Below are 15289 nucleotides of genomic sequence, written 5' to 3'. Positions count from 1 at the left end.
TATCTCTTAAACGACAATAGATATCTCAAATCTGTTAATTGATAAATGATCTACAGTTGAAGGACAACATTATAGAAAAAGAATTGGGACAATTTCAAAGTTCACCAAGGTCACAATTAATAATCAAATATATGATGCAATACCAAACTTAAGAACCGGAAGTCGTAGAGACATGGGACTACCACCATTCAACTCAGGACCATTTGACCTTTCAAATATCACAAGGTCAAGGTCATTGTATGCTGTGAAGGTCAAGGCTAAATTTAATCATTTCATCATTCACGCGAGGAAAGACCTTAAAAACAATAAGGTCTTTCCTCGCCTCGAGGAAAGACCTTAATTACTTACATAATATCATACAACAATCATAAAGTTGCAAATATAATAATCATAAAGACTTATGATGTCAATATTATTGATTTTTTAAAAACTTCAAACTAACGGGAGATAGCTCAGGTTTACAATACAATATAAACAATGCTAAACAATAAATAAATATACTCTTAACACTTGTGGAGTGAGTTGTACTGATAAGGTTAACGGCACATCATATACACATCACACAATCATGTGTTCTATATAATTACATTACATGGAGTCCTGAGACCAAAATACGAACATAAATACTCGGAGTCTGATTATAAAAATATACAAGGTAACAAATATTCTTTACTCATTCATATTTGTTCTTTATTAAAACTATTTACTACAAAACTATTACTTTATATAAATGGAAACACTTTGCTGCTTTCACTTAATAAGCCGTCATTTATAAAATATAGACTATTCATGACAATAATCAAATAGTAATGTACGCAAATTAAGAATACAATTCTACCGTGGCAAATAAACTGTAGATTATAAAATCATGTACTTATAGCTTAATAAGATACTCTCGCGTACATCTTGTGTACTTGTGTGTACAATAGATAAAATAATCATAAAAATCACTCTGCTACACAGATACCTGATGTAAACAAGTTTCTGTCTATCATTTTCTTGGTTCAGTGACTGCTTGAAATTTTTAGGCAGTTGAGCTGCCTTATGTGAGCACTCAAGATTTGTGTTCTACCCAATAAATGCTGAAATATGTGCCATTGTTATAAACTTATAATCTAGCTGGCTTTTATGTTATTTATAACTTATTGGACATTATTTTCATTCTTTTATTCCTGGAGTACAACAAATATGACCAGAAAAACCTTAAATGATCATTGAACTACCCAAAACCACAGGAAGTAGTAGTGCTCAATAGAAATCCGTACGTAGTTTATTATCACCTGTGATTTTGGCTACCATGTCAAAGAACAATTGTATGAAATATTTCATCTCCGAAAATCTGTAATTATAAGTCGTTTATATTTCCCAAATGGCAAAACGTGCTGTTTGATTTTGAGGGTTTTGGTCCCAACAGTTTAGGGACAAGGTGTCAAAATAAGTATTTTTCAAGTTTCGAGGCAATAACTTGTGCGTAAGTGTATGGATCTATCTGAAATTGTACCACAAGGTTCCATTCCAAAAAATAAAAGGTTGGGATTGTTTTTGGGGGTTAAGGCCCAAACTGTTTCAGAAAAAAGGGCCAAAAACAATACTTTTCTAATACTTTTTATAAATTGCTTATTTCTTGGCCAATTTCAACGGGGTTTTATTCTTGAATTGTTGAGGTTCTTAAATATGCTGAATCTTACAGTTTATTAAGTGTTTGGAATTTGGTCTCTGTTTTTAAATTGGTCCACATGAGGTCCAAAGGGTCCAAAATTAAACTATGTTTGATTTCATCAAAAATTGAATTATTGAGGGTTCTTTGATATGCCGAATCTAACCCTATATTTCGATTTTTAATTTTGGGACCCGTTTACAATTTGGTCCACATTGAGGTCTAAAGGAATCCACTCGAACCGTCTAAGGAGACAACTCTGACCGTTAGATGTTAGACTAACATGTCTAGGGGAGCCATTAATCTTTTGTTTGTGCATTGGGGTCTCATTAGGGGTATTGGAGGGGCCTGAAGAATGGAGGGGTTTACTATAGACAGTGGCGGATCCAGAATTTTTCATAAGTGGGGGCCCACTGACTGACCTAAGAGGGGGCCCGCTCCAGTCACGCTTCAATGATTCCCTATATAAGCAACCAAATTTTTTCCCAAAAAGTGGGGGTACGGGCCCCCCCCTAAATCCGCCTCTGATAGAACCCTATTGGATTTTATTTTTTTAATTTTCAAATAACTATTTTCGAAAACAGTAAGTGATAGTATTTCTCAAAAACAGTAAATGATAATATTTCTCAAAAAACGTAAGTGATAGTATTTCTCAAAAATAGTAAGTGATAATATTTCTCAAAAACAGTAAGTGATAGTATTTCTCAAAAACAGTAAGTGATAGTATTTCTCTAAAACAGTAAGTGATAATATTTCTCAAAAACAGTAAGTGATAATATTTCTCAAAAACAGTAAGTGATAGTATTTCTCTCAAACAGTAAGTGATAATATTTCTCAAAAACAGTAAGTGATAATATTTCTCAAAAACAGTAAGTGATAGTATTTCTCAAAAACAGTAAGTGATAGACTCAAGGGGTCTTCAGTAATGAAAACAAGACAATAACAAAAAATATAGGGTGAGTCCCTGGGAGTCATCCTAACCTCTTTCAATTTGAAAATGTACTATTATATAGTGAATGTCATCAACTACCTTGTTGGTTTCTCCCTTTCGTTTGTCATACATGTATGTTGATGGAGGAGATTGTCTGGATGGGAATACACAATCACACAAAAATACTATAACCTGCAAAAATGTAAACCTTCGCGATCCCCATCCCTGAAAAATATATTCTTGTATGGGACAATGAAACAAATCAAATGAAAATAATTTGGGGGAGTCCCCAGTGTTTAGTCCCACCCCTCCTGTTTCAGAACTTGAGAAACTGTTGAAGTCCTCATCCTTAAACCATAGGTTATCTCGAAGTCAGTTGGACCAGAGAAATGTTTCAAGATACACGTAGCTCGACTCAATTATAGAGGATTTGTTCATGAGACTGTGTAATAGTATCCTGTTACAATTAATTTTTGTTTATTATTAAATTTTATTGATGCAAAAAATTAGTCTAGGTTAATTGGATATACTTTAATTATTTATTGAATTATTTCTGGGCCTATAATAATTTTCATTTATGGCTCATTTTAAAGAAAACATATTAATCTTTCGAGCAGTGTAAAACCCAAGAATGTTTCACCAACTGAGCAATAATTCGCTATCTCCTTGTCTGTAACTAAGGAAGCTGACATTTTGAATTGTGGAATGTATTGAAATGTAATTTCTACAATAATAAACAGAAAAACTTGCATGTAGCATCTAGAAATCTTCTTTTTATCAAATTTAGTACTTTTTAAGCGGACAGGGAGCCAGAAAAACCCGATGTTTACGTTTGACGCCAGTAGCATACATATGACGTCACCGACTATAGAAAATGACATCTTTTCGTGGAATTTTCTTCAATGAAAATTTTACTCTGAAATAATGATAGAAATGGAATTATGAACTTGTTTTGCATTAGAAAAGAGATAACTGTATTGTATTTGAAGCTTTGTGGATGTCCATCAGTAGTTTTACTATCACAAATACCTGTTAACCTTTCTCTGCTAGGCAACACAGGTAAACTAAATTTGCGACAGTAAAACTACCTATGGACCTCTGCAAAGCTTCAAATAAAATACAGTTATCTCTTAAGTCAGACATGGTTCACCAAGTTTTCTGATAAGGTCTGTACGTTCCTCAAAACTATAAGCAGTAGATCAACTGTATGTAGTGGAATGACTGTAAGGATACAATGTCATTCTGCTAGTTTCATCTGACCTTGAATGACCTCATTTTCATTTGTGTTTTTGTCTGTTTTTCAAGTACTTTCAACAACAAGTAAACTGTATTTGGTGTGGAATGATTGTAAGGTGTACATTTCTGTCTGGCAGTTATCATCTGACCTTGACCTCATTTTCCTTTTCATTACAAGAAACTTAATAATCAAAATTATTATTTACTTTCAGCTGATGAAAAACTATTAAAACTTCTGAAGCCAAAAACTATTTTTGCAATAAAACCTTTACATATTCAGGTTCACTAATATGGAACAGTTTACCACAAAAGAATAAAAAATCAGTACACTTTTAAAACAAATGTTACAAATTTTTCATAAATTGTGCACATTAATATGCTTTTTCATTTATATCTATTTGCAATTGTATATATTACATTGTGATATTGTATTTTTTGCATACATGACTTGTATGTTATTATTTTTTGGTGGACTTAAAAGCAAAAGGTCAACTTTAATTGGTTTATGAAATGATTGATAGGTTCATATGGCTGTCTGGCAGTTATCATTTGACCTTGACTTTATTTTCATTGTTCATTCAGGTCTAAGTAAAGGTTTTTGTTTTGGTCTGTTTTTGTTTTTATATTTGATGCATGGAATTGTTTTAAGGTGTATATATGTCTGTCTGGCATGTACCATCTGACTTTCATCTCATTTTCATTGGTCAATGCTAAGTCCTTGCCCTTTTTACAATATGACATTTTTTTAATATATTGGGCTCCATTTTTAAATTGGTCTACATTGAGGTCCAAATTTTTGGTCTTTTGTTGATAGTTGTCTCATTGGCAATCTTCTTTTTATATTATCAAAAACTGATTAATTGCTGCTAGATGAAACGTTTAATCTTATCTTGCATTTATATGTTTTATTTTAAACCCTTTTTTCAAATTAGTCCATATTATTAAGGTTTGAATGATTTAAAATTAGACTTTGGTTGATTTCAAACATTCGTTTGTCTGTTCTTTAGTTTGTTCGTCCATTGAACATAGAAAATGATAGTGTGGATGGGGCATCTGTGTACCGGTACTAGGGAAACATTTTTGTTTATATCTGAATTAAAAAGGTTGATGATTTGTTTTTTTAGCTGGAAGTGTGATGTATGAACATGCAATGAGACTGAGTCGTGAATGTCCTGGAAAAAGAGGTCTGCAGAGACAAGCACAATGTTATTTGGCAGCTATGAATGCATTACGGCTAGTGGATTCTCAATATGCTTGGATTGTTAAGCCTGTTCCTTCTGCTAAACCAAAGGTAACATGTCAATGTTATTTTATTTTATCTTCAGCAAGATTTGATTTTTTTTTTTTTTTTTTTTAAGACTTGAAATACATTTATTGAAAATCCCTGAATATAATTTACTTTGTATAACCCAGGGAAGTATACACAAGGGGCCCTGTGTTTACAATGATCTATCGTCCAGGGATAAACGGTGGACTCTATTGTGGAGAGTTGTCTCATTGGCACTCACACCACATCTTCCTATATCTATCTATTATACAAAAAATCTATTTTATATTTTTTGCATACATAAGTTATACATTCATATTAATTACACAGACAGAGTTTGCGTATAAAAAATTTATAACATTCTACAGTAAATAAAATACACCAAAAGTCCCCAAAAGATGCTACAATCTACACAATAATTTACCTTTACTTAAAACTGACATTTAATTTTTTGTACTTTTAACACCTAGATTACATTGTAATGTGTCGGTCAGTGATTTTATAGGTCACATGCTCGACCTTGTGAATGCTTGTATTTTATATTTCTATTGTTGGATGTATAATTTTCAAAAAAGGAAATGAAAGTAAGTACAAATTATTAAGTCACTTACTTATGTATAAGATTTATTATAACTTTTATTTCAGCTGCAAAATTTTCTTTTTTGGAAGATAATGATTTATTCATAGATTCAATTAAACTGCCCAGTTCCTGTTTTGCATATGCTATCAATTGACTGGAAGTAAAACTTTTAGACGATATTTGATTATATTCCTACATTTCCAAATAATCCATTTAACTGTATCCATAATCGTATTAGTTATGACATTGTAATTTTTGTTGTAATCGTACATTCCTAGCATGATAAGTTCTTCGCTCAATGGAATATATACTGTGTTATTAAGTACAGCTCTTTATAAGAACCAGGTAGAGTGCCATATACATGTGATACATGGGGGGTTTCAGATGTTATCTATAATTGGCCTAGAAGAAGCAATAAATGAATCCTGCTCAAAAAATAATTTTGAGTGGGAAAATATGAGTGGTTGCCATGGTAACAGACTCACAATTATTTGGTTATGCGTAGTAAAATCTTTCAAAAATCAGCTAAATCACCACATTTAGAGCCGGATTATAAATAAAATCATGCATTTTTCATTAATTTTCATATGTAACATTGACAGAACTTGGTTGAAGCTTCATTTTCGTGAAGATTGCATGTCAACCAAATTGTAATTTTTTTTTAAATTTTGCGAAAAAATGCATATTTTCAACTTTTTATACAACCGCAAAATTTGAAAAATTTTCGTCATATATTGCTATCACGTTGGCGTCGTCGTCTTCGTCGTCGTCCGAATACTTTCAGTTTTCGCACTCTAACTTAAGTTTAAGTGAATAGAAAGCTATGAAATTTTAACACAAGGTTCATGACCACAAAAGGAAGGTTGGGATAGATTTTGGGAGTTTTGATCCCAGTATTTTAGGAATTGGGGGCCAAAAAGGGCCCAAATAAGCATTTTCTTGTTTTTCGCACAGTAACTTTAGTAAAAGTAAATAGAAATCTTTGAAATTTAAACATAAGGTGTATGACCATATAAGGAAGGTTGGTATAGATTTTGGGAGTTTTTGGTCCTAACAGTTTAGAAATTAAGGGCCAAAAAGGGGTCCAAATAAGCATTTTTCTTGATTTTCACACCTTAACTTTAGTATAAGTAAATAGAAATCTATGAAATTTAAACACAAGGTTTATGACCATAAAAGGAAAGTTGGTACTGATTTTGGGAGTTTTGGTCCTTACAGTTTAGGGAAAAGGGGCCCAGAGGGTCCAAATTAAACTTTGTTTGATTTCATCAAAAATTGAATAATTGAGGTTCTTTGATATGCTGAATCTAACTGTGTATGTAGATTCTTAATTTTTGGTCCCGTTTTCAAATTGGTCTACTTTAAGGACCAAACAGTCCAAAATAAAACTTAGTTTGATTTTGACAAAAATTTAATCCTTGGGGTTCTTTGATATGCTGAATCTTCAAATGTACTTAGATTTTTGATTATTGGCCCAGTTTTCAAGTTGGTCCAAATCAGGGTCCAAAATTAAACTTTGTTTGATTTCATCAAAAAATGAATAAATGGAGTTCTTTGATATGCCAAATCTAACTTTGTATGTAGATTCTTAAATTTTGGTACTGTTTTCAAATTGGTCTATATTTCAGTCCAAAGGGTCCAAAATTAAACTTAGTTTGATTTTAACAAAAATTGAATACTTGGGGTTCTTTGATATGCTGAATCCAAACATGGACTTAGATCTTTGATTATGGGCCCAGTTTTCAAGTTGGTCCAAATCAGGATCCAAAATTATTATATTAAGTATTGTGCAATAGCAAGAAATGTTCCATTACACAGTATTGAGCAATAGCAAGAAATCTTCAATTGCACAGTATTGTGCAATAGCAAGTCTTTTCAATTGCACAATATTGTGCAAAAGCAAATTATTTTTCAAATTTAGAGTTATCTTTCTTTGTCCAGAATAGTAAGCAAGAAATATCTAATTGCACAATATTGTGCAAGAGCTAGAAATTTTTTAATTGGAGTTATCTTTCTTTGTCCAGAATCAACTTAAATCTTTGTTATATACAATATACAATGTATATTCACTTTTTACTACCAACTGATAAATTAAAACAATCTTTATCATTCAGTGATAACAAGCAGTTTTTTTACATCTTAATATTTTATGATATATTTAAATGAGTAGTTATTGTTGCAAACTCCATTAGAAATTTATTTGAGATCAGTTTTGGAATAAGGGAGAGGGGGATATGAAAAAAAAATGGGGGGGGGGGGGGGGGGGGGGGGGGGGGCTCAATTTTTCTCATTTGAAATTTCATAAATAAAAAGAAAATTTCTTCGAACATTTTTTTGAGAGGATTAATATTCAACAGTATAGTGAATTGTTCTAAGAGAAAACAAGAATTTTAAGTTCATTAGAACACATTCATACTGTGTCAGAAACCTATGCTGTGTCAACTTTTTAATCACAATCCAAATTTAGAGCTGGATTCAGCTTGAATGTTGTATCCATACTTGCCCCAACCGTTCAGGGTTCAACCTCTGCGGTCGTATAAAGCTGCGCCCTGCGGAGCATCTGGTCTGAAGTTGGGATTTAAGCGAAATTATCCAATTTTTCTCTGGTGTTTTTCAGAAAAGTGCAAATGTGTACAGAAGAGTTAGCTCTGTAGTTATGAAGTTTGGATACTACTTCACCAAATTTAACAGAAAAATGTGTGGGATTTTCTTTAATTTTATCACCTAGCAACCGATTTTTACAGAGTTTTCATTTGCAGAATATTGCAGTTTAAGAGCTTAAATGTTCTGAATTGTTTTATTACCGATAAGAAAATACATAAAAGCTTATGCAAACTTTAAATTGCTATTGTCAAGTGTTGTTGACTTCAATTGTTACTAAGGAAACGCATATTATCCATAGCAACTTCCACTAAAAAAAAGCATAAATAGAAATTTATGTAAAAAAAATATATAAATAGATGGTGTTTATTTTTAAAATGGAATATGACTTCATTCTTTGTTTCACTCACAGTCTTGTCTGGGTTTTTTTTCTTCAGATTGTTCAACAAATGTAATATGTAATGATTTATTGGGGTTGGGGGGGGGTGGAAAAATGGGGGAGGGGATATGTTGATTTCTTAAAATGTTGCATACAAGTAGATACTTGAAAAGATAATTGAGTTTCGTCATCCAAAGACACATTGGTTTTCGCACTTTTACCTTTAGTTTAAGTTAATGGAAATCTATGATTTTTAAACACAAGGTTATTTACCACAAAAGGAAGATTGCAATCAATTTTGAGAGTTTTGGCCCAAACAGTGTAGGAATTAGAGGGCCAAAAAGGGCCAATTATGCATTTTTCTTGGTTTTTCACACAATAACTTAGTATAAGTAAATAGAAATCTATGAAATTCAAACACAAGGTTTATGAACACTGAAGAAGGATTGAGATTGATTTTGGGAGTTTTGGTCCCAACAGTTTAAGAATTAGGGGCCAAAAGGGGGCCTTATTAGGCACTTTTCTTGGTTTTCGCATCATATCTTTAGTATAAGTAAATAGAAATCTATGAAATTTAAACACAAGGTTTATGACCATAAAAAGAAGATTGAGATTGACTTTGGAAGTTTTGGTCCCAACAGTTTAGTAATTAGGGAACCAAATGGTCAAAATTAAAACTTTGTTTGATTTCATCAGAAATTGAATAATTGGGGTTCTTTGATATGCAGAATGTAGATTCTTAATTTTTGGTCCCGTTTCAAATTGGTCTACATTAAGGTCCAAAGGGTCCAAAATTAAAATTACTTTGATTTTAACAAAAAATGAATTCTTGGGGTTCTTTAATATGCTGAATCTAGCCATGTATTTAGATTTTGGATATTGGACCATAATATGTAAATGTCCAAGTTTTATACGCCCGTCAAAATTTTATACAAATGTCTGGTGTCCGTCCGTCCATCTATCTGTCCGTCTGTCTGTCCGGCGTAAACATGTCGCACCGTAACTTGAGAACGACTTATCCAAATTTCATGAAATTGTTTCTTATGATAGTCAAATGATCTGTATACTTTTTGGTGAAAATAAAATTAGAACTTTTTGAGTTACGGCACTTTGTAACTAAAACAGGGGTGTGTTTTTTTTTCACATGTCGAACCGTATCTCAAAAACGATTCTTGATTATGGCTTAAAACTTTAAACACTTCTTAGTTATATTAATCTAAATATCTGTATACTTTTTGGTGATGATTCAAAATTTTATTTTTGAGTTATTATTGAGTATTTTGTAAAAAACGGGGAGGTTTTTTTTTACATGTCGCACCATATCTCAAAAACAATTTATGAGTATGGCTTAAAACTTTAAACACTTCTTAGTTATATTAATCTAAATATCTGTATACTTTTTGGTGATGATTCAAAATTTTATTTTTGAGATATTGAGTATTTTGTAAAAAACGGGGAGGTTTTTTTTTTACATGTCGCACCATATCTCAAAAACAATTTATGATTATTGCTTAAAACTTTACACATGTCTTTGTTATATTAATCTTAAGATCTGTATACTTTTTGGTGATGATTCAAAATTTCATTTTTGAGTTATTGAGTATTTTGTAAAAAAAAGGGTGAGGTTTTTTTTTACATGTCGCACCATATTTCAAAAACAATTTATGATTATGGCTTAAAACTTTAAACACTTCTTAGTACTTTTTGGTGATGATTTAAAATTTTATTTTTGAGTTATTGAGTATTTTGTAAAAAAGGGGGAGGTTTTTTTTTACATGTCGCACCATATCTCAAAAACAATTTATGATTATTGCTCAAAACTTTACACATGTCTTTGTTATATTAATCTTAAGATCTGTATACTTTTTGGTGATGATTCAAAATTTCATTTTTGAGTTATTGAGTATTTTGTAAAAAAGGGGAAGGTTTTTATTACATGTTGTGCTATATCTCAAAAACAATTTATGATTATTGCTTAAAACTTTACACACTTCTTTGTTATATAAATCTGAAGATCTGTATACTTTTTGGTTTTTCAAAATTTTATTTTAGTGGTATTTAGTTTAAAAAAAAAGAAAAAACGGGGTTGGGGGTTTCACATGTCCCACCGTATCTCAAAAACAATATATGGTTATTGCTTAAAACTTTCTCAGAAACTATTTATGATTGTTGCATAAAACTTCCACACACGTCGGCGTATCATGCGCTCATGGCGCAGCTGTTTATTAAGTTCTTAGACCACATTCATTCTGTGTCAGAAAACTATGTTGTGTCAACTATTTAATTGCAATCGTCACAAAGTTGGTTTCCATTTTATAATTTTAGTTTGCCTCAATTAAAACTTGTGAAACATTTATACACACAGAGATCAAGTTTGAAGTTTGTTGGTGTCACTCTTAACTGTATAATTTGCCTTACATGGCCTGGTTTACTAAAGAAATTTCTAAAAGTGACCATTTGATCTTAGGAGAACTGTTTCTGGGGCCCTCTTTTTGTCATACATACAATATTATATTTTTTGACTTTCATGTAGATTTTTTTTTATCTTTTCTGTTAATGAGTTAATGTAAAAAAAAAAAAGATGTGGTATGATTGTTAATGAGACGTTTACACACCATTATTCCGACAGCCCATTAGTCCGACAGCTTATTGGTCTGACAGCCCATTGGTTATATAGCCCATTAGGCTGACAGCCCATTGGTTATATAGCCCATACGCCTGACAGCCCATTGGTCCGACAGCCCATTAGTCCGACAGCCCATTGGTCCAACAGTCCATTAGTCTGACATCCCATTGGTCCGACAACCCATTAGTCCAACAACCCAATAGTCCGACAATCCATTGATCCGAGAGCCCAATACTCAGACAACCCATAAGTCCAACACTTATCAAGTCAAGCATAAGGGTAACAGGATAAAAAAACTGTCTGTCTGTATTATCACGTTTAGATATAATAACATGTTTTTAAAGAAATAACTCTGTATATATATCATTAGGCTTAGTGTATATATATCATTAGGCTTAGGTAGTTTAACTCTGTATATATATCATAAGGCTTAGGTAGTTTGAATACATTCTATACTCAATTCTAAATCTGTATAAAGAATAAAACATAACAGAATATTTCATTTTTCCAAATAAACGGGTCTATAAACAACCAGTGATGGTGCGAACTACTGATGATACCCCTCCAAAATATTTCGTTTTTGAGTTGTTAATCTGAAAAAGCATCACACAGTATAGCTGACTAATATAAACCTTGAAACCAAATTTTAGAAATCATTGTATTGTAGTTCCTCAGAAAACTATGACGATTTTTTTTAATTCTACTTTCATGTGGAAAGTGTTTGGTAAACAGAAAGTGGTTGAGTAATGAATCTGAAAACTTATCACACGATATAGCCGGCTTCAATAAATCTTTCAGAAATCCTTGTAAATGTATTTCATGAAAAAAATGCAACGAAAATATTCCTGGGACGGAGGGATGAACTGACGGATGGACGGTTAGAAGGACGGACAGACAGAGGTAAAACAGTATACTTTTCTGAAGCGGTTGTATAATGATTGAATCAACATAAAGACTTTACAACAATAATATGATAATTATCTTTATAGCACCATAAGCCTCAGTCAAAATCGGATCCTAAACAAAATAGAAAAAACCAACTATATATATCAAATAACAGTCAGTATCAAGACATGTACTACATAATTCAAAAGAACTATAATTTGTTTAACAATACAATCGTCAGTAGACTTTACATAATAGTAAAGTTTTCTTGTATTAACATCGAGATGTGCTAGAAATGTGCTGAGTTCCTCCCTCAAATTATTATGAAGAGAGCATTCGATTGAAAAATGACGCTCATCCTTAACTCTATCAGCTGAACATAACGAGTATCTGGTATTTTTCAATTCTTATTGTAATGGGTGAGCACTACGGAAGTGTATAAGTGCCACACATTTTTTTTAAAATTTTTCTTCCAATGTTTCTGTGGCGTAATCAATAACATCTAAGATTTGATGGTCAGTTCTTAACCAGTTTAATGATCTTTCATCTTGTTTAATGTGACACTTTATACGATACATTAGTTGCACAGTTGAACTGCAATAGCATTTATAAGTTTATCCAAATAATCTAAGACCATTAATCAATGCCTTACATAAATTAAGAACATGTTTATAGCTCGATCTTGTGAGAAACTTTAGGTATTGGTCAGTTATATTAGCTTGAAGTAACACATTGTTTTTAGAGTGGAATTTAATATTGGAAGTTATAATTGTGAACCATCAAATATATATTATATATACATGTATTAGTATGGTGTTCATTATCACTGAACTAGAATATATTTGTTTAGGGGCCAGCTGAAGTACGCCTCCGGGTGTGGGAATTTCTCGCTACATTGAAGACCTGTTGGTGACCTTCTGCTGTTGTTTTTTATTTGGTCGGGTTGTTGTCTCTTGACACATTCCCCATTTCCATTCTCAATTTTACTTTTATAAAAACAATTAAACATGTGAACATTAACTCTTTGACTTTATGGTGATATATATATACTACATGTATAGCTAGTTCCCTATATTAACGGGCAAGATGCTGTTCTCGTTCCCGGCTAATGACAGATAGTGCCAACACACAAGCACACACAAGAAAGCCCCTTTATATCTGGTGGAGGTACCCCTGGTTAACTATATCAGTAACCGGAGTTATGATGTGTGCGAAATCTGGACGAATTAGCAAAGACATGGCGTGTTTGAAAAGCATAAACATTTTTGGGATTTATTCAATTGAAACTAGCGGAGCAGTTGTGTTCCAATTAGTCGAGAGATAGAAAATAGAATGACTTTGTATATTCCATAATGTAGTGAAGTAACTTGCTGTAAATATTTGTGAACTTTTGTGTCAGCCTATTTGTTTCTTTGTTTCTTGGATACGCTTTTACCAAACATGGATGTTATAACATTTATACGCGAGAGTATTGAATTGAAGAACATTGGAGAAGGCGCTCGAGAACAATTTCGATGACTAGAAATTTGAGATGACTCTGAGATGTGACAAAAGACTAGCAGTAAACTCGTATATCAAAACTTTTGTGTTGGTGACAATGTATATATTTACAATGTAAAAACGTATACCAGAATGGACTGGTGAATCTGTTGATCTGAAACCGGCAAAGAACCGTTAGAATTGACAGAAAATGACACTCCTGTTGAAAGATTAGACAAAGTGGTTCCGCACGTTCAAACTGAAGAAGTTATGTGGACAATATTTTCATTTTTGTAAATAACTTTAAGTTTTCATAACTGTTTTTATCAATTCCGAATGTTTTATGCCTTTCATATGACCCGGTCTTCCAACCAAGATGGCCGCCACAGCTAAAAATAGAACATAGGGGTAAAATACAGTTTTTGGCTTACAATTCAAAAACCAAAGCATTTAGAGCAAATCTGACACTGGGTAAAATTGATTTTAAGGTCAAGATCTATCTGCCCTGAAATTATCAGATGAATTGGACAACCTGTTGTTGGGTTGCTGCCCCTGAATTGGTAATTTTAAGGACATTTTACTGTTTTTGGTTATTATCTTGAATATTATTATAGATAGATATAAACTGTAAACAGCATTAATGTTCAGCAAAGAAAGATTTTCAAATAAGTCAACATTACCGAAATGGTCAGTTGACCCCTTTAGGAGATATTGCCCTCTATAGTTAATTTTTTACAATTTTTCGTAAATCTTAGTAATCTTTTACAAAAATCTTCTTCTCTGAAACTGCAGTGCCAAATTAAACCAAACTTGGCCACAATTACTTTGGGGTATCTAGTTTAAAAAATGTGTCAGTTGACCCTGCCATCCAACCAGGATGGCTGCCACAGCTAAAAATAGAACATAGGGGTTAAATGCAGTTTTTGGCTTATAACTCAAAAACCAAAGCATTTAAAGCAAATCTGACAGGGGGTAAAATTGTTCATCAGGTCAAGATCTATCTGCCCTGAAATTTTCAGATGAATCGGACAACCTGTTGTTGGGTTGCTGCCCCTGAATTGGTAATTTTAAGGAAATTTTGCAGATTTTGGTTATTATATTGAATATTATTATAGATGGAGATAAACTGTAAACAGCAATAATGTTCAGCAAAGTAAAATTTACAATTAAGTCAACACGACTGAAATGGTCAATTGACCCCCTAAGGAGTTATTGTCCCTTATAGTCAATTTTTAACAATTTTCATAGAATTTGCAAATTTTTACTACATTTTCCAATAAAACTACTGGACCAAGTTCATTATAGATAGAGATAATTGTAAGCAGCAAGAATGTTCAGTAAAGTATGGTGTACAAACACATCACCATCACCAAAACACTTTTGAGCCTCTAGTTATCTTTAAACTTATTAATCTTAAATTTCCAAGCTTTCCAGAATGTTTCGAAAGTATTTTTTAATAGGTCAGTTTTAATTATACTATTGTTCATTTTTCAATAACCCTGGCCTCTTTCTGGTTGGACGATGTTCATAGTAATTGTTACGCCGTCGTGATCACTTAAGGGGAAATAAACAATTTTTGCATTGTTTAATCTACAATCGATATTCTCACTAGTGAATATATAATCTATTCTCGAGTATGACTGATCCC

General features: G+C 32.2%; 1 protein-coding gene across 1 annotated transcript in view; it reads left to right on the top strand.

Moving 5' to 3' along the window:
• Window positions 1–15289, top strand: part of LOC134683337 (nuclear pore complex protein Nup160-like) — a 252121-nt gene that overhangs the window by 181264 nt on the left and 55568 nt on the right. The window contains exon 27 of the mRNA XM_063542579.1: window positions 4949–5115. Coding sequence (XP_063398649.1) covers window positions 4949–5115 — 167 coding nt within the window. The remainder of the gene's footprint in view (window positions 1–4948; window positions 5116–15289) is intronic.

The sequence above is a fragment of the Mytilus trossulus genome, chromosome 9 (assembly GCF_036588685.1).
Source record: "Mytilus trossulus isolate FHL-02 chromosome 9, PNRI_Mtr1.1.1.hap1, whole genome shotgun sequence".
Classification (NCBI taxonomy): Eukaryota; Metazoa; Mollusca; class Bivalvia; order Mytilida; family Mytilidae; genus Mytilus; species Mytilus trossulus.
Note: the sequence above shows the minus strand (reverse complement) of the source record. Positions and strands in the feature narration are given on the sequence as shown.